Below are 18,129 nucleotides of genomic sequence, written 5' to 3' on the forward strand. Positions count from 1 at the left end.
ACCAGTAAACTGGTGAACCCACAGCAACTAAAGAAAGTGAAAGCAAATATGTCATTAGGTGTTAAGTGTTGATGCATATTAACAGATAGTAAATAAGAGAGTAGCAAATTAAGAGAAAGTGTTTTTGTGTTTTTCTCTCTTATTGGCCTGTCATGGAGCACAGTTTAATACTTGCTGCTCTCTGCACTTTGACCCTCCAAGGGAGTCTGGGCATTCTGAAAGACTTCCAGATCACTGGGTCACTTTGAGGGGAATGTAGTTGCTGTTCAGCCTTCCTGGTCTATGGGGGGATAATTCAGAGTTAATCGCAGCAGCAAATTTGTTAGCAGTTGGGCAAAACCATGTGCACTGCAAGTGTGGCAGAGAGAGTTAGATTTGGGTGGGTTATTTTGTTTCTGTGCAGGGTAAATACTGGCTGCTTTATTTTTACACTGCAATTTAGATTTCAGTTTGAACACACCACACCCAAATCTAACTCTCTCTACACGTTACATCTGCCCCCCCTGCAGTGCACATGGTTTTGCCCAACTGCTAACAAATTTGCTGCTGCGATCAACTCTGAATTAGGCCCTATAAACCCAGTGGCTTTAGCAGGGAACAGAGGTCTGGGAGAAAACAGATGAATAAAGGGGGGTACATACAGAGAGATCCGTGTTTAAAATCTAAACAATCCGGCTAGATTGCTTAGATTTTAAGCACGGATCTGTCGTGTGTATGCCCCCCAGCGATAGCGATGGAGTTGGACTGATTGTTTGAATACCCCAATCAGTCCAACTCCACGTAATAAAGAAATTGCACTCTCTCTTATTTTAAGTGTCCAATGGAGAATATGTTTTCAACATATTTATGAAGTGGAACCAGTTATGTTCAGAATTCTGATTTCTACATGCAAATTTATCAGCTTCGTTGATGTGAGTGGGAACAGTAACTAATAAAAGATACACCTTTTCATCAATAGGATTGCACTATGTTCTGTGTTCTATTATTTTTTGTAGTATCCATTGTCTAATGGAAAGTGTATCGCTACCTATTTGAAGTTTGGATTGTTCTGGTACCTCACAATTGTGTAGGCTAATTCTAACATATATTACTGGATATGATAACTTGCACCACTTGGCTTCACTATTCTTGGTTTATATTGCCTGTGCTAGATTGAGGGGGGGGGGGGGGGGGGGGGGGGGATGTGTGCTGAGCGGTCTGTGTTAAGATCGCTCAGCACACATCTCTCCTGTCTGTACTGGCCTTAAGTTGCAAATCACACCCCTGTCACCCACCCACATTATGCAGCAATAAAATAAGTTAAAATAAAAAAGAATGTTCAAAAATCTGTGTACAATTCCGTGTAGGGCATGTAAATGGAGAAAAAATAAAAATAAATAACGGGGAAGAGCAGCGCAGCAAGGAATTATAAAGTAGAGGAGGAAGCAGTGTATTTGTCCAATACCCTGTCTACTAGACATGAAAATATAATCTATCATCTGGGTCCTATTACTGCAGATGAATAAATATTGTGGGTAAAAAATAGGATTTTAATACCTACCGGTAAATCCTTTTCTCTTAGTCCGTAGAGGATGCTGGGGACTCCAAAAGGACCATGGGGTATAGACGGGATCTGCAGGAGACATGGGCACTTTAAGACTTTAAATGGGTGTGAACTGGCTCCTCCCTCTATGCCCCTCCTCCAGACCTCCGTTATAGGAACTGTGCCCAGGGACACGGACATTTCGAGGAAAAGGATTTTTGTTAACCAAGGGTGAGATACATACCAGCTCACACCACAACACACCGTACAACATGGCATTTAACTAAAACCAGTTAACAGCATGAACCAAAAAATCAGCAACAGGCTGATCGAAACTAAAACACAATCTTTGTGTAGCAAAAGCAATAACCATGAACAAGTACTGCAGATAGAGTCCGCACTGGGACGGGCGCCCAGCATCCTCTACGGACTAAGAGAAAAGGATTTACCGGTAGGTATTAAAATCCTATTTTCTCCTTCGTCCTAGAGGATGCTGGGGACTCCAAAAGGACCATGGGGTTTATACCAAAGCGCCAGACCGGGTGGGAGAGTGTGGATGACTCTGCAGCACCGATTGAGCAAACATGAGGTCCTCATCAGCCAGGGTATCAAACTTGTCGAATTTTGCAAAAGTGTTTGAACCCAACCAAGTAGCCGCTCGGCAAAGCTGTAGCGCCGAGACACCCCGGGCAGCCGCCCAAGATAAGCCCTCCTTCCTGGTAGAATGGGCCTTCACTGATTTCGGTAACGGCAATCCAGCCGTAGAATGAGCATGCTGAATCGCATTACAGATCCAGCGTGCAATAGTCTGCTTAGAAGCAGGAGCCCCAATCTTGTTGGAAGCATACAGGACTAACAGAGCCTCCGTTTTCCTAATACGAGCCGTTCTGGCAACATAAATTTTCAAAGCTCTGCCCACATCGAGAGACTTTGAATCAGCCAAGGCCTCAGAAGAAACAGGTACCACAATAGGTTGGTTCATGTGAAACGAAGAAACCACCTTGGGTAAAAATTGTTGACGAGGTCTCAACTCCGCTCTATCCTCGTGGAAAATCAAATAGGGGCTTTTGTGAGACAAAGCCGTAAACTCTGACACCCGCCTTGCGGACGCCAAGGCCAACAGCATGACCATTTTCCAAGTGAGAAATTTCAACTCAACCGTTTGTAAAGGTTCAAACCAATGTGACATAAGGAACTGTAACACCACGTTAAGGTCCCATGGTGCCACTGGGGGCACAAATGGAGGTTGGATGTGCAGCACGCCTTTCACAAAACTCTGTACTTCTGGAAGCGAGGCCAATTCCCTTTGAAAAAAAATTGATAAGGCCAAAATATGCACTTTAATGGAGCCTAACTTCAGGCCCGCATCCACACCTGCTTGTAAAAAATGGAGAAACCGACCCAGCTGAAATTCTTCCGTAGGAGCCTTCTTGGATTCACACCAAGACACATATTTTCTCCAAATACGGTGGTAATGCTTCGCCGTTACCTCCTTCCTAGCTTTCAGTAGAGTGGGGATGACCTCACCGGGAATACCCTTTTGCGCTAGGATTTTGCGTTCAACCGCCACACCGTCAAACGCAACCGCGGTAAGTCTTGGAAAACGCACGGCCCTTGCTGTAACAGATCCTCTCGTAGAGGAAGAGGCCAGGGATCTTCTATGAGTAATTCCTGAAGATCCGGATACCAGGCCCTCCGTGGCCAATCTGGAACAACGAGCATCACCTGAACCCTTGTTCTTCCTATGATCCGTATCACCTTTGGGATGAGTGGAAGTGGAGGGAATACATAGACCGACTGATACACCCACAGTGTCACTAGGGCGTCCACTGCTACTGCTTGAGGGTCCCTCGACCTGGAACAGTATGTCTGAAGTTTCTTGTTGAGGCGAGATGCCATCATGTCTATTTGAGGAATTCCCCAAAGACTTGTCACTTCTGCAAAAGACCTCTTGATGAAGACCCCAATCTCCTGGATGGAGATCATGTCTGCTGAGGAAGTCTGCTTCCCAGTTGTCCACGCCTGGAATGAAGACCGCCGACAGATCGCTTGCCTATTTTTCCGCCCAGCGAAGAACGTTTGTGGCCTCCGCCATCGCCGCTCTGCTCCTTGTTCCGCCCTGGCGGTTTATGTGCGCCACTGCGATTATGTTGTCCGACGGGCAGGCCGCGAAGAAGATGTTCTGCTGGTAGAAGGCCGTTGTAGATGGCCTTTAATTCCAGAATGTTTATGTGCAGACAAGCCTCCTGGCTTGACCATTTTCCCTGGAAATTTTGTCCCTGTGTGACTGCTCCCCAACCTCGGAGACTTGCATCCGTGGTCACCAGGATCCAATCCTGGATCCCGAACCTGCGTCCCTCTAGAAGGTGAGAACTTTAGAGCCACCACAGGAGAGAAATCCTGGCCCTGGGAGAGAGGCTTATCTTCCGGTGCATGTGTAGGTGAGACCCAGACCACTTCTCCAACAGGTCCCACTGAAATACCCTGGTATGGAACCTGCCAAACGGGATGGCCTCGTAGGCCGCCACCATCTTCCCCAGCACCCGAGTGCATTGATGAATTGACACCCTTGCCGGTTTCAGAATCCCCTTGACCATGTTCTGTATTTCCAGAGCTTTTTCCATCGGGAGAAAAATTCTCTGTAGTTCAGTGTCGAGAATCATGCCCAAGAACGACAGCCGCGTTGTCGGAATCAACTGTGACTTTGGCAAGTTTTTCCCCTTCCCTTACCTCTAGCAGCAAGGAAGGAGCACCCTCGTTCTTTTTTGAATTTACTAGACCGAAAGGACTGCATCTGATACGGAGGCGTTTTCTTTTGCTGTGGAGGAACAAAAGGTAGAAAAGATGACTTACCCGCGGTAGCTGTAGATACCAGGTCCGCGAGCCCCTCATCTGAGACTCCGATTTGTCTAATCTCTTATGCAACGAAGCCACACTTGCATTTAAGACACTCCACAGAGTTACTCCCACATTCTGTTCTGCCCCCACACCAGCCTCCTCCTGGGAAGAGCATTCAGCCTCAGACATGTCGACACACGTGTACAGACACCCACTATCACACTGGGCTATAGGGAACAGACCCACAGTAAGGCCCTTCAGAAAGACAGAGAGGGAGTTTGCCAGCTCACACCCAGCGCCTCACCCGGTCTGAAGGAATATAAAATGCCCCAGACCTTGCAGCGCTTTTATATATATATATATATATATTCAACACCAAATATGCTGTGCCCCCCCCCCCCTGTTTTTGCACACTGTTACTTGTGACAGAAGTGAAGGGCCAGGACCAGCGTCTCTGCAGCTTGCTGTGAAGAGAGAGAGAGAAGATGGCGGTTGACAAGAGCTGGAAGGACGAGGCCCCGCCCCCTAAATGGCACGCTTGAGTCCACCTTATTTTTAAACTGGCGGGGGTCTGTATACAGTGCCTGGGCACTGTATACCTTTTTGCCAGATCCCAAAAAGAGGTTTTATTGCTGCCCAGGGCGCCCGCCCTGCACCCGTGTAGTGCAGTTTGTGAGCGGGAGCAATGGAGCGCAGCGCGACCGCTGCACGGTACCTCCAAGACTTATGTCTTCTGCCGCCTTCACTGAAGTCTTCTTTGCTTCAGTTACTCACCCGGCTTCTCTCTTCTGGCTCTGTGAGGGGGACGGCGGCGCGGCTCCGGGAACGAGCAGCTAGGCTATACCAAGTGATCAGACCCTCTGGAGCTAATGGTGTCCAGTAGCCAAAGAAGCAGAGCCTTTAACTCACAGAAGTAGGTCTGCTTCTTTCCCCTCAGTCCCACGAAGCAGGGACCCTGTTGCCAGCAGTGCTCCCTGAAAACAATAAACCTAACAGAAAGTCTTTTCTAGAGAAACTCTGTAGGAGCTCCCCTAGTGTGTGTCCAGTCTCTCTGGGCACAGAATCTAACTGAGGTCTGGAGGAGGGGCATAGAGGGAGGAGCCAGTTCATACCCATTTAAAGTCTTAAAGTGCCCATGTCTCCTGCGGATCCCGTCTATACCCCATGGTCCTTTTGGAGTCCCCAGCATCCTCTGGGACGAAGGAGAAACACATGAATTTGTTAAATAAGTTTCAGGACCTTGGAAGTGACCATACAATAAAGGACATGTATTTACCCCTCTATGAGTATTGGAAGCAGAAGATCGAGGCCTTTCCTGTTCAGCCCTTTCCATCTCATCCAGAAAACTAATGATGTTCTGTAGCTTGGCCTCTGAAAGTAAAGTCCTGTCCTGGACATCCTTTTGCTCACTGTCACCAATGTGCATCATGTGACTAAGTCGCTCCAAGTTATCAGCAGTCAGAGACGTGTCAGCATCCTAGGAGAGAAGAGAAATCTAGCAACAGTGCAATATAAAATTACAAAATACAGAGACAAAGGCTCGGCCATTAATTATTATCATCATTAACCTTTATTTATATGCTGCCACATGTGGTCTGCAGCACCATATCGAGGACAAACAAGACAGTACATAGTAAAACAGTACAATGCAGTAAACAAAACATTACAAGAAACACTACGACTCTCAACACATCTAACTCTCTCTACACATGTTATATCTGCCACACCTGCAGTGCACATGGGTTTGCCCAACTGCTAACAAATTTGCTGCTACGATTAACTCTGAATTACCCCCAGAGAGCTTAATGCAGATGTAGTTGGTGAGCAAAAGTTGTAGGTAATGAGAAACAGGAGGGTAGAGGGCCCTGCTCAATGCAGCTTACAATCTATAGAGAAAGTGGCACACAGACAGTTGACACAAAGGGTGAGCAAGAGTAAGGGGATCTAAGGGCAAGAATGGGAGGGATGAAGTATGAAAAAAGCTAAGCGGAGGACAAGTATACTTTTACATACAGGTGGGTTTTCAATGACCGTTTAAAACTATTCAGGCTAGGAAATAGCCTGATAAAACAACGGATAATTCCCAATCAATTCACTATCTTACCCCATCGATCCAGTGAAACTTGTCCTTGGTGTCTGTTTTAGTTTGAAGCAGAGGTTCAGGCTCTTCTAACTGTTTCAGTGTGTCCAGCAGGTCTGTTAAAGTGGTTTTAGACTGTGCAGAGGCTACAACATCCACACCCCCCAGTATGTGGTCTGGTGGAGGGAGTGTCTGAAGAACAGAGAAATGTGTGAAAAAAAAGTTATTTTCAACATTACAACACAAAAAACAGTAAAGAAGACTTTTCACCCTAGGAACAGACCTGTGCACTTTTCTCACTGTTTGCGCTGTCCACTGCTGGCCTGAAGAGAGGAACCACAGAATTGTCATTCTCCAACATATCCTGCCCTCTGGACTCTAGATAGACCGAGTGAAGAACAATGTGTTAACATCTGTCAAAAATAACAGGATTTCTATGCTTTCTGTAAAACCTTTTTGCGTGAAACCATTTGGGAACACAGGCCCTCATTCCGAGTTGTTCGCTCGCAAGCTGCTTTTAGCAGCATTGCACACGCTAAGCCGCCGCCTACTGGGAGTGAATCTTAGCTTAGCAAAATTGCGAACGAAAGATTCTCTAAATTGTGATTAGAAATTTCTTTGCAGTTTCTGAGTAGCTCGAGACTTACTCTGCCACTGCGATCAGTTCAGTCAGTTTCGTTCCTGGTTTGACGTCACAAACACACCCAGCGTTCGCCCAGGCACTCCCCCATTTCTCCAGCCACTCCCGCGTTTTTCCCAGAAACGGCAGCGTTTTTTCACACACACCCATAAAACGGCCAGTTTCTGCCCAGAAACACCCACTTCCTGTCAATCACATTACGAACACCAGAACGAATAGAAAAAACCTTGTAATGCCGTGAGTAAAATACCAAACTTCTTAGCAAATTTACTTGGCGCAGTCGCAGTGCAAACATTGCGCATGCGCAATTAGCGGAAAATCGCTGCGATGCGAAGAAAATTACCGAGCGAACAACTCGGAATGAGGGCCACTGTGTATAGAGCCTCCCTTTGGATATTGGCACTTTAAATAATTTTAAGGATTTTATTCAGCATGTAGCAGTTATTCCTCTAACCAAGCCACACAGGGCAAAACACATTTACATTGTAAGAAGCAAAATATTTCTTTACATTGTAAGCGCTGTCCACTATACATTACACATGGCAAATCTTATCAGTATTCTATTTAAACAGGAAGGCCAACCCCTCTGTAGGCATCCATGAAGTAAAAAATAATAATAATATCCTAACATCTAGCCTTTAAAAATGTCTGAACCTCAGGGAGTACAGCCAATTGTCTTTGGAAGAAAATGGATAGGGCCGAAATCTGGACCTTCACAGATCCCTGCCTCAGGCACATATCCACACCAGCTTGTAGGAAGAGGAGAAACCGTCCCAGTTGAAACTCCACCGCAGGAATTTTTTTGGACTCACACCAAGTTACATATTTTTTGCAAATTCGATAGCAATGTTTAGACGTTAAGTCCTTTCCTAGCCTGTATCAGGGTCGGAATAACCTTGTTCGTAATGCCCTTCCGAGCTAGTATCAGGCGTTCAACCTCCATGCCGGCAAACGTAGCCGTGGTAAGTCTTGATAGGCGAACAGCCCCTTGTGCAGCAGGTCCTCCCGAAGAGGAAGAGGCCTCTTCCTGCAAGAGATTCAGAAGGTCCGCGTACCAAGCCTGCCTTGGCCAGTCTGGAGCAATAAAGATCGCTTGAACTCTTATTCTCCTTACGAGCTTTAGAACTCTTGGAATGAGTGGGAGTGATGGAAACACGTACACCAACTGGAACACCCATGGAGACAGCAGGGCGTCCACTGCCACTGCTTGTGGGTCACTCGACCTGGAACAATAGCGTCAAAGCTTCTTGTTGAGATGAGAGGCCATCATGTCTATTTGGAATAACCCCCAAAGGTCTGTTATTTCCTTGAACACCTCCAGATGGAGACCCCACTCCCCTGGATGGAGATCGTGTCTGCTGAGGAAGTCCGCTTTCCAGTTGTCTACTCCCGGAATGAAGATTGCTGACAGCGCCAATGCGTGCTTTTCTGCCCAGAGGATGATTCTTGTTACCTCTGCCATTGCAGCTCTGCTCTTCGTTCCGCCCTGTTTATGCGAGTCACCATTGTCATATTGTCCGACTGCACTTGAATGGACAGATTTCTCAGAAGATAGAACGCTTGGAGAAGACCGTTGTAGACGGCTCTTAATTCCAGAATGTTTATCGGCAGGCCGGCTTCCAGACTTGACCACCTTCCTTGGAAGGTTTCCCCTTGAGTGACTACGCCCCAGCCCCGGAGACTTGCATCCGTGGTTAGAAGGATCCAGTCCTGAATCCCGAACCTGCGGCCCTCCAGAAGGTGAGGTAATTGCAGCCAACAGAGGAGTGGAATCCTGGCCTTTGGCGACAGACGTATTCTCTGGTGCATGTGTAGATGGGATCCCGACCACTTGTCCAGGAGATCCAGTTGGAAGGACAGAGCATGAAACCTCCCGTACTGCAGAGCCTCATAAGAGGCCACCATCTTCCCCAGCAGGCGAATGCACTGATGAACTGACACCCGGGCTGGCTTCAGGACATCCCGGACCATCGTTTGAATCACCAACGCCTTTTCCTCTGGGAGAAACACCCTTTGCACCTCCGTGTCGAGGATCATTCCCAGAAAGGACAACCTTCTGGTTGGTTCCAATTGTGATTTTGGAAGATTCAGGATCCAACCATGTTCCCTGAAAAGCTGGGTCGTGAGTGTTATGGACTGTAACAGCTTCTCCTTGGACGATGCCTTCATCAGCAGATCGTCCAGATACGGAATTATGTTCACCCCGTCTGCGGAGGAGAATCATCATTTACGCCATCACCTTGGTGAATCCCCTCAGTGCTGTGGAGAGCATGAATGAGAGGGCTTGGAACTGGAAGTGACAGTCCAACAATGCGAATCGAAGATAAGCTTGATGCGGCAGCCATATCGGAATGTGGAGGTACGCATCCTTGATATCCAGGGATACTAGGAATACCCCCTCCTCCAGACCTGATATCACTGCCCTTAGAGACTCCATTCTGAACTTAAAATCCCTAAACTCCTTTCTGAGGGAGTTCAAGTTCAGAATGGGCCTGACCAAACCATCCGGTTTCGGTACCACGAAAAGCTTCGAATAGTAACCTTTGTTTTGCATATGAGGAGGTACTGGTACAATAACCTGTGCCTCCACCAACTTCTGGACGGCTTCTTGCAGGACAGTCCTGTCTGCCAGCAGAGCTGGCAAGCCTGATCTGAAAAATCGGTGAGGAGGGAGATTTTGAAATTCCAGCCTGTACCCCTGGGACAAAAATCTCTTGCACCCAGGGGTCCAGGCCAGAGGACACCCAGACATGACTGAAATGTCTGCGTCTCGCTCCCACCGGCCCCACCTCCGGGGCGTGCAGTCCATCGTCAAGCGGAGGACTTTGGTGTACCTGAAGCAGGTTTATGTTCCTGGGAACCTGAAGCCGCAGGTTTATTGAACTTGGGCCAACCTCCCCGAAAGAAGGTGTTGGACGGCTTGGTCTTTCTGGGCTTGTTAGACCGAAAGGGCTGTGATGTAACTGAAGAAAAGGGTTTCTTCGGAGCAGGTGTAGCTGAGGGAAAAAAGGGTGACTTACCAGCCGTAGCCGCGGAGATCCACATATCTAACGCTTCCCCAAAGAGAGCCTGACCTGTGTAGGGTAGGGTCTCCACACTTTTACTGGATTCCGCGTCGGCAGACCACTGGCGCAACCACAGTCCTCGACGAGCTGATACAGACATGGAGGAAATCCCCGCAGCCATGCAACCCAGGTCTTTCATGGATCACATTTCTCCATAGCATCCAAGTCCTCAAGTAACGTGCCGGACCACTTTGCTATAGGTTTGGCAATCCAAGGACTGGCAATAGTGGGACGCAGGATCGCCCCAGAAGCCGTGTACATGGATTTGAGTGTATTATCAATTTTACGATCAGCCGGCTCTTTGAAGGCGGTAGATCCTGGAACAGGTAGAACAACCTTTTTTGAGAGTCTGGATACTGACGCGTCAACAATAGGCGGGTTTTCCCATTTTTTTCTATCCTCTACTGGGAAAGGAAATGCTACCAGAACCCTTTTAGGTATCTGAAATTTTTTATCCGTGTTTTCCCAGTCCTTTTCAAATATAGCATTTAATTCTTTTGACGCAGGGAAGGTTAGCGAGGCTTTCTTATTTTCAGTGAAGTAAGCCTCCTCAACCTGCTCGTGTGTTGTATCAGCAATATTCAAGACATCCCTAATAGCCTCTATCATCAACTGCACCCCTTTTGCAAGAGATGCAGCCCCCCGCAACACATCCCCGTTACCGTCTGCAGTATCAGAATCTGTATCGTTATCATACTGCATGATCTGAGCAAGAGCACGCTTATGTGAATATACAGCGGGAAGTCCTGATGTACCAGAACTGGGCCAGACTGCCATAGAGTTCTGTAAAGCCTGAGTTGCAGATTCATTTTGTGCAACCCTATTTGAAATCTGAGAAATCATAGATTTGATAGAGGATAACCACTCAGGCTCCCTTGCTGGAATCTGTGCTAAACCAGTGCAATCCTGATTACATGGAATGTGATCATCCTGAGAGGACATATCCTCTGTAGCATATGACACAGAGTCCCTGGACATTGCTTAATGGAGACCACAGACACTCCACACACACACACAGGGGAGGGTAGACAGAGTTTTACCCCCAAGAATGGCAAGAGAGACACAGAGATATGAGCCAACCCACACACAGCGCTTTTAATATAAAAGGGAGACCCCCTATCAGCGCTGACTGCGCACCGTAATAGGTTACACAGTCGTTTTACAGCCTCCTCCCCCTCCCCCCTTCTACAACCCCCTGGTACCGTGATAGATAGCTGGAGTTGCTGTGGAGGGACTTGCTCTTCACGGACAGCACTGTGCAGGCAGGAAAATGGAGCTGAAACGCTGCTGGGTCCGCTCTGAGGAGAAGCTCTGCCCCCAAAATGGCAATGTCTTCCTGCTCTTCACAGGATCATACTGGCTGAGGATTGATGCTGGCTGAGATCCGGGACCCCGACAGGCTGTGTGACCAGTATAGGGTATAAGTGCTGACTCAGGGCGCCCCTCACAGCGCCGCACTATGCTCGATGCAGGGAGGCTGTTGCCAGCAGCCTCCCTGTAAAATAATAAACTCTAAAACTAAACTTTACTAAGAAAACTCTGGAGAGCTCTCCTAGCTGTGACCGGCTCCAATGGGCACATTTTCTAAATGAGTCTGGTAGGAGGGGCATAGAGGGAGGAGCCAGCCCACACTCTAAAACTCTTAAAGTGCCAATGGCTTCTGGTGGACCAGTCTATACCCCATGGTACTAATGTGGACCCCAGGATCCACTAGGACGTACGAGAAAGATATTTAGTGATCATCTTCCTTTGCATGGAACCTTAAATATATCAAATATGTTACATAAAAAACCATACTGAAATGCTGTGGACTTCTGCGGCGTATCTTACCTATATTATTGTTGGACTTGCTGCTTCTCCCCAATGGTGAATTTGCCAGATTCCTGCTAGCTTTCTTCTTTCCCACCTTCCCGCTCTGTGCCAGCAGAGCCAGCTCATCCTCTGCTACTTTTTTGGTTTCCAGCACTTTCTGTGCCCGCTTCAGCTGGAGTTCCTGTGGAGCCAGTACACAATTGAAGATGCTTAAAAAATTACCTGTGTAACTTTTCTTTATCATCACCAATACAATTACCGGCTGAATTTTTTTCAACTAATATACCGCCACTGCATTGATGAAAATAGGATTTTTGGTATTTACCTTTAAATTTGTTTGGGGGACACTGATCTTCACAGGAGTGTAGTGTAGAGGGCACTGTGAGGAGTCGGCACATAAAACTACACTTGTTTGTATGCTAATAGGGGAGGAGAAGGAGACGACAAGGAGGAGGAGGAGACGACGGGGAGGAGGAGGAGGAGACGACGGGGAGGAGGAGGAGGAGGAGACGACGGGGAGGAGGAGGAGGAGGAGACGACGGGGGGGAGGAGGAGACGACGGGGAGGAGGAGGAGGAGGAGGAGACGACGGGGGGGAGGAGGAGGAGACGACGGGTGGGGAGGAGGAGGAGACCACGGGGAGGAGGAGGTAGACGACGACAACAACAACAACAACAACAACAACAAGGGGAGGGAAGGCAGTGTCCTCTAGATGGAACAAGAGAACTGCTCCACCAACGCACTAAGTCGCCATAGAGGTTCTGCTGCTAATAGAAGGACGTCGGCATACCAAGCCCTCCAAGGCCAATCCGGACCCACCAGGATGACACCAGTCTTTCCTGCCTTGATTTTATTGAGAGCCCGGGGAACCGGAAGAATGGATGGGGAGAGATACGCTAGCCAGAATGGCCAAGGTGTTTTTAAAGCATCCACCAGATCAAAAGTGCTGCACTTTGTGGATTAGCCGAGAAACCTTTAGCTCCACTTCTGGCAGCCTCTTGCGCCATACAAACTGGTTGAACAAATCAGGATACAGAGACTTTCTACTTTTCTCTCTACTGCTGGGATGAAAACTTCCGATATTACTGGAAAAATCTCTCTGCCCAACAAAAAATCCTGGTAGTCTCTGCCATTGCCAATGCACTGCGGGTACCCACTGGCGATTTACATATGCTACAGCCATGGCATTGTCAGACTGAATCCGTAAGCAAATGTCCTCAGCAGAGCAAGGCAAATTGCTTGGAGCTTGAGGACATTTATAGAAAGTCCTGCATCAGTACTGGACCAAAGACCCAATGCTAGTGCTCTACAAAAGGAAAGACTGGAATCCATGGTTACTATAGTCTATGTCACTACTCACAGGAACCATCCATGACTGAGAGGCAAAGGTATCAAAGGCATAATGTCTAATGAATGTGTTAATGGAAGACCATGTGGCTGCCTTACATATCTGTTCTGCTGAAGCACCACGTTGTGCTGCCCATGACGGACCAACCTTAACAGTGGAGTGAGCAGAGATATTGGGGGTCATTCCGACCCGAGCGCTCGCTACAGTTTATCGCAGCGCAGCGATCGGGTCAGAATTGCACAAGCAGTCGTTCAGTAGGGATCACCTCTGCCTGATTGACAGGCAGAGGCGGTCGCAGGGCGGGAGGGGGCTGGACAGCGGTGTTAAGCCACCGTTTTGGGGGCACGGTCCGGCCAACGCAGGCGTCACCAGACCGTTGGGGGGGGGCTGGCAGCGGCGATTGCGTGACGTCTCATGCAGCCGCTGCGGCCAGTGGCAGCGATGATCAACTCCCGGCCAGCCGCAGGAGCTGCGCTGGCCGGGAGTTACTCCACAAATACAAAAGCATCGCCATTGTGCGATGCAGCTGTATTTGTGCGGGGGGAGGGCGGAGGGGGCCGGACTGACATGCGGGGCGGCCTAGCCATGTGCTGGGCGTCCCCCCGCATGTCAGGGAAGATGATCGTAGCTGTGCTAAATTTAGCACAGCTACGGTCAACTCGGAATGACCCCCATTAGCCGGCACAGGGAGATCAGCTTGAGAATATGCATCTAAAATCGTCATCCAAAGCCATCTCGCCAGTGTCTGCTTGTCAGCAGGCCATCCTCGCTTTTAAAATCCGTAGAGAACGAAGAGTTCGTCCGTTTTTCTGATGGCACTGGTACGATCCATGTAGATCCTTAAAACACGGACTACGTCCAACGATGCGTCTCCCGCTGAAAGGTCCGGCCCTTGAAATGCCGGGACTACAATTTCTTCGTTAAGGTGGAATTTAGACACCACCTTAGGAAGATACCCAGATTTGGTTCTGAGAACCGCTCTATCTGGAGAAAAAAAAGGAAAAGGAGGGCGACATAACAATGCCTCTAAATCTGAAACTCTTCTAGCTGAAGCGATGGCCAGTAGAATGAGAACTTAAGCTGTCAACCATTTGAGATCCACTCGTTTTAGTGGTTCAAATGGGGCAACTTTAAGGGCCTTTAGAACTAAACTTAAGTCCCAAGGCTCTGTAGGAGGAACAAAAGGAGGTTGAATGTGTAGCATTCCCTGGAAAAAAGTGTGCACATACTGTAGGGTTAGCAATTTTAATTTGGAACCATACCATCAATTCTGACACTTGCGCTCTCAAGGAAGCCACCCATAAACCTTTGTCCATTCCTGCCTGAAGGAATGCTAAGACTCTGGAAACTCTGAAAGACCTAGGGTCAAATACCAGTCACTGCACCATTGAATATAGGCTTGCCATATTCGGTAATAAATGTTTGAATTACCTGTTGTGAGACTCCTCTTGCTTTCAGGATGGAAGTCTCAAGAGCCACATCGTCAAAGACAGTCGATCCAGGTGCTTGTGATAGCAAGGACCCTGAGATAGTCGATCTGGACGTTGAGGGAGTAGGAATGGAGCATCCATCGACATCCTCTGCAGATCTGTGTACCAATGTCTTTTGGACCAAGCCGGAGCTATTAGTATTACGGCGCCCTTTCCTTATTTTGCCTATCGCATCACCCTGGGTAACAGGGCGATTGGTGGAAACATATAGCCCAGATGAAAAGTCCCATCTCACTGACAGCATATCCACAAAGGTCGCTTTGGAATCCTTAATTCTTGACCCATATGCGGGAACTTTGTTGTTCTGACGGGACGCCATGAGAGCTATCTCCGGTAACCCCCACTTGTCTACCAGAGTTTGGAAGACCTCTGGGTGTAAAGCCCATTCGTTTGCATGAATGGTGTGTCGAGAAAATCCGCTTCCCAGTTTAGGACTCCCGGAATGAACACTGCGGACAAGGCTGGATGATGAAGTTCTGCCCACTTTAACGTGTGACTTACCTCCTCCATTGCTTTTTTGCTGTGAGTTTCTCCCTGATGGTTGAGGTACGCTACTGCCGTTGCATTGTCTGAGCGGATTTGAACGGAACTGGTTTCCCCTGAAGGATGTCCTTTGCCTGAATAAGTGCCATATATATGGCCCGAAGTTCCAAAATATTTATTTTCCAATCTGATATCCAAAAGGGTCTCCCTTTGTCCAGATGGGATGTCTATAGCCACTAGGCTAATGACCTCCTTAGTGCCAGAGGAAGGACCATAGTCTGCGTTTTTTATTGTCTGACGAAAACCATTCAATTTGGAAAAGGATCAGACATTGCAGAGGATTTGAGTGGAACTGAGCATACTCCACCATGTCGAATGTCGACACCATCAAATCCCATCACACACATTGCAGCATGAATGGATACCCTTTAACTGTATAGCAGCTCCTGAATCATTGACTGAATTATGGGTATTTTGTTCAGAGGTAGAATTACTCTCTGAAGACCTGAATCCTTCACAGCCCCCAAATGAGTCATCCATTGTGACAGAACCAGGGACGACTTTGCCCAATTTATGAGCCAAACATTTCTCTGTAAACAAGCTATTGTCTGATGAGGATGACACAGAAGCAATGCCTGAGATTGTGCCAGGATTAATAAAGTCGTTGAGGTATGGAAATATCCTTATCCCCTGCTGACGAAGATAAGATGCCATTACCACCATAAGTTTGGTGAATACTCTGGGAGCTGTGGCCAGTCCAAATGGTAGGGCCTGAAACTGAAAATGATGGTGGAGGATAGCAAACCTGAGATAGCGCTGACGGGACAGTGCTATAGGAACATGCAGGTAAGCATACTGGATATCCAGGGATACCATAAAATCCTCCGGCTCCATAGCCAAAATAATGGAACGTAAACTCTCCGTATGAAACCCCGGCTCCATGGCCAAAATAATGGAACGTAAAGTCTCCGTATGAAACCGAGGCACCCAAATGTACTTGTTCAGCACTGAGATTGAGTATGGGCCAGAACGACCCATCTGGCTTCTGGATTAGAAACAGGTTGGAATAAAAACCCTGTCCTCATTGCGCAGGATGATCTCAAACGCATAACAGTGAGATACCGCTTCTTGCGCCCAGGCATCTGTAGTAGACTGCTGTCAGATCTGTGCAAACTGAAGAAGTAGGCTTCCCATCCTGGAGGCCCGCACCATCAGGCTGATGGCTTATCTTCTGATTTGGAAGCCGGTCATCTGGTAGCCCAATGCTTTTTAGTCTTACCAGACTTGTCAGATTGAGACTGTTTGCCATAACCCTTTCCTTTTGCTTTTCCTTGAGTCCGAAAGAGCCGAAAACCTGGAAATCTAGGCTTGGATTTGTGTGTGGAAGGAAACTTTACTTTCTTGGATCTGCTTCTGACTCCAAAATATAGTTTAATTCTTTACCAAAAAGAATATCTCCAGTAAAAGGCAAAGACTCCAGAACCTTCTTAGATTCTGAGTCAGATTTCCATGTACATAGCCAAACCGCTCTGCGAGTTGCTACTGCTGAGTCTGTTGCTTGAGAGGCAATTGTACCCATATCCAAAGCTGCGTCTTCCTTAAAAACAGCCGCCTGTATGATATGTGCAATATGGGATTTTTGCTCTCTAGATGCCATTGAAAGATCATCCTCCAATGCATCAGCCCAGGCTGCCACTGCTTTTGCCATCCAGGCTGAAGCCATGGCTGAACTTATGATTGCACCAGACAAAGAAGATGGTTTTTAGAAAACCATCTATTTTCCTATCTGTGACATCATGTAATGATGTTGAAGGCAGAGGTAATGTAGATTTTCGCACCAATCGAATGACATGCGTATCTACTTTGGGAGCCACCTCCCTTTTTAAACAGTCCCCAGCCGGAAGAGGATAATGGGAATTCCATTTCTTTGAGATTCTAAACTTCTTACTGGGCGTAACCCAGGCCTCTTGCATAATTTCCATCAGCTTTTCTGACCCAGAAACTCAGTCCTAACTGTTTTGGGACGTTTAAACACAGGTGCCTTAGATTTTAACAAAGGCTATGCTGCCTCCTCTAGGGATAGAATGGCTTACATGGCACCAATTAGCTCAGGGATGTCCACTGAGCTGAGGCCTTCCTTCTCGTCTCTGTATGCAGACCCGGAGTGCAATGAGTCCTCATCCTCCGACAAGTCCTCATCTGAAACATGTGTAGACTGTGAAGATGTAGATTCATGTCTATGTGATTTACTTACCACTGGCCTTTCAGCCTGCTTATGCTGAGAGGCTGACAATTCCTGTGCTGGATGTGATAAACCCCAGGTAGAATGTTGCATGTAAGGGTTATATACTGGATAATGTCTGTGCAAAAGTAGCCCATGGAGGTTCAACTTGAACCTGTGCCTGCCTCGGGCGTATTTAAGAGGCTTTGGTGTAAGCTAAAACAATTTGCATATAATCCATTTTGAACCAGATCCTGAGAGGTTAACCCAGCTTTGCAAGACAAACATGAAATGAGTGTTGGTGCTGCTGTGGAGGGTGTATCCTCCTCACCCTTGCCTCTCTTAGACATGATAAATAAATCACACACCTGTACAGTTTACTACATGTGTGATACATTTGTGAGTGCAATCACATTAAATTTTGTAAAAGTGACATACCTGTACAATCCGATCCCTCCCTGCTTTGCACCAGCATTGAGGATAGGAACACACAGTAGACTGACAGAATTATTAGTAAAGTCAGCAATCACACTAGCAATCAGTCACAGGTTATACATTAGTATAATAAGCAATATGAGCACATAATCAGCTACAGATACATTTCAAGTATGTAGGAGAAACATATTACCTT

General features: G+C 47.5%; 1 protein-coding gene across 5 annotated transcripts in view; it reads right to left on the reverse strand.

The window, feature by feature from the left end:
- Window positions 1-18,129, reverse strand: part of CEP131 (centrosomal protein 131) — a 377,073-nt gene that overhangs the window by 261,439 nt on the left and 97,505 nt on the right. For all 5 annotated transcript variants that reach the window (XM_063961104.1, XM_063961102.1, XM_063961103.1 and 2 more), the window contains exons 10-13: window positions 11,976-12,138; window positions 6,724-6,818; window positions 6,465-6,632; window positions 5,637-5,837 (exon numbers count right to left, since the gene is read on the reverse strand). In XM_063961104.1, the coding sequence (XP_063817174.1) occupies window positions 5,637-5,837; window positions 6,465-6,632; window positions 6,724-6,818; window positions 11,976-12,138 (627 nt within the window). The remainder of the gene's footprint in view (window positions 1-5,636; window positions 5,838-6,464; window positions 6,633-6,723; window positions 6,819-11,975; window positions 12,139-18,129) is intronic.

This window comes from Pseudophryne corroboree, chromosome 3 (assembly GCF_028390025.1).
Source record: "Pseudophryne corroboree isolate aPseCor3 chromosome 3, aPseCor3.hap2, whole genome shotgun sequence".
NCBI lineage: Eukaryota > Metazoa > Chordata > Amphibia > Anura > Myobatrachidae > Pseudophryne > Pseudophryne corroboree.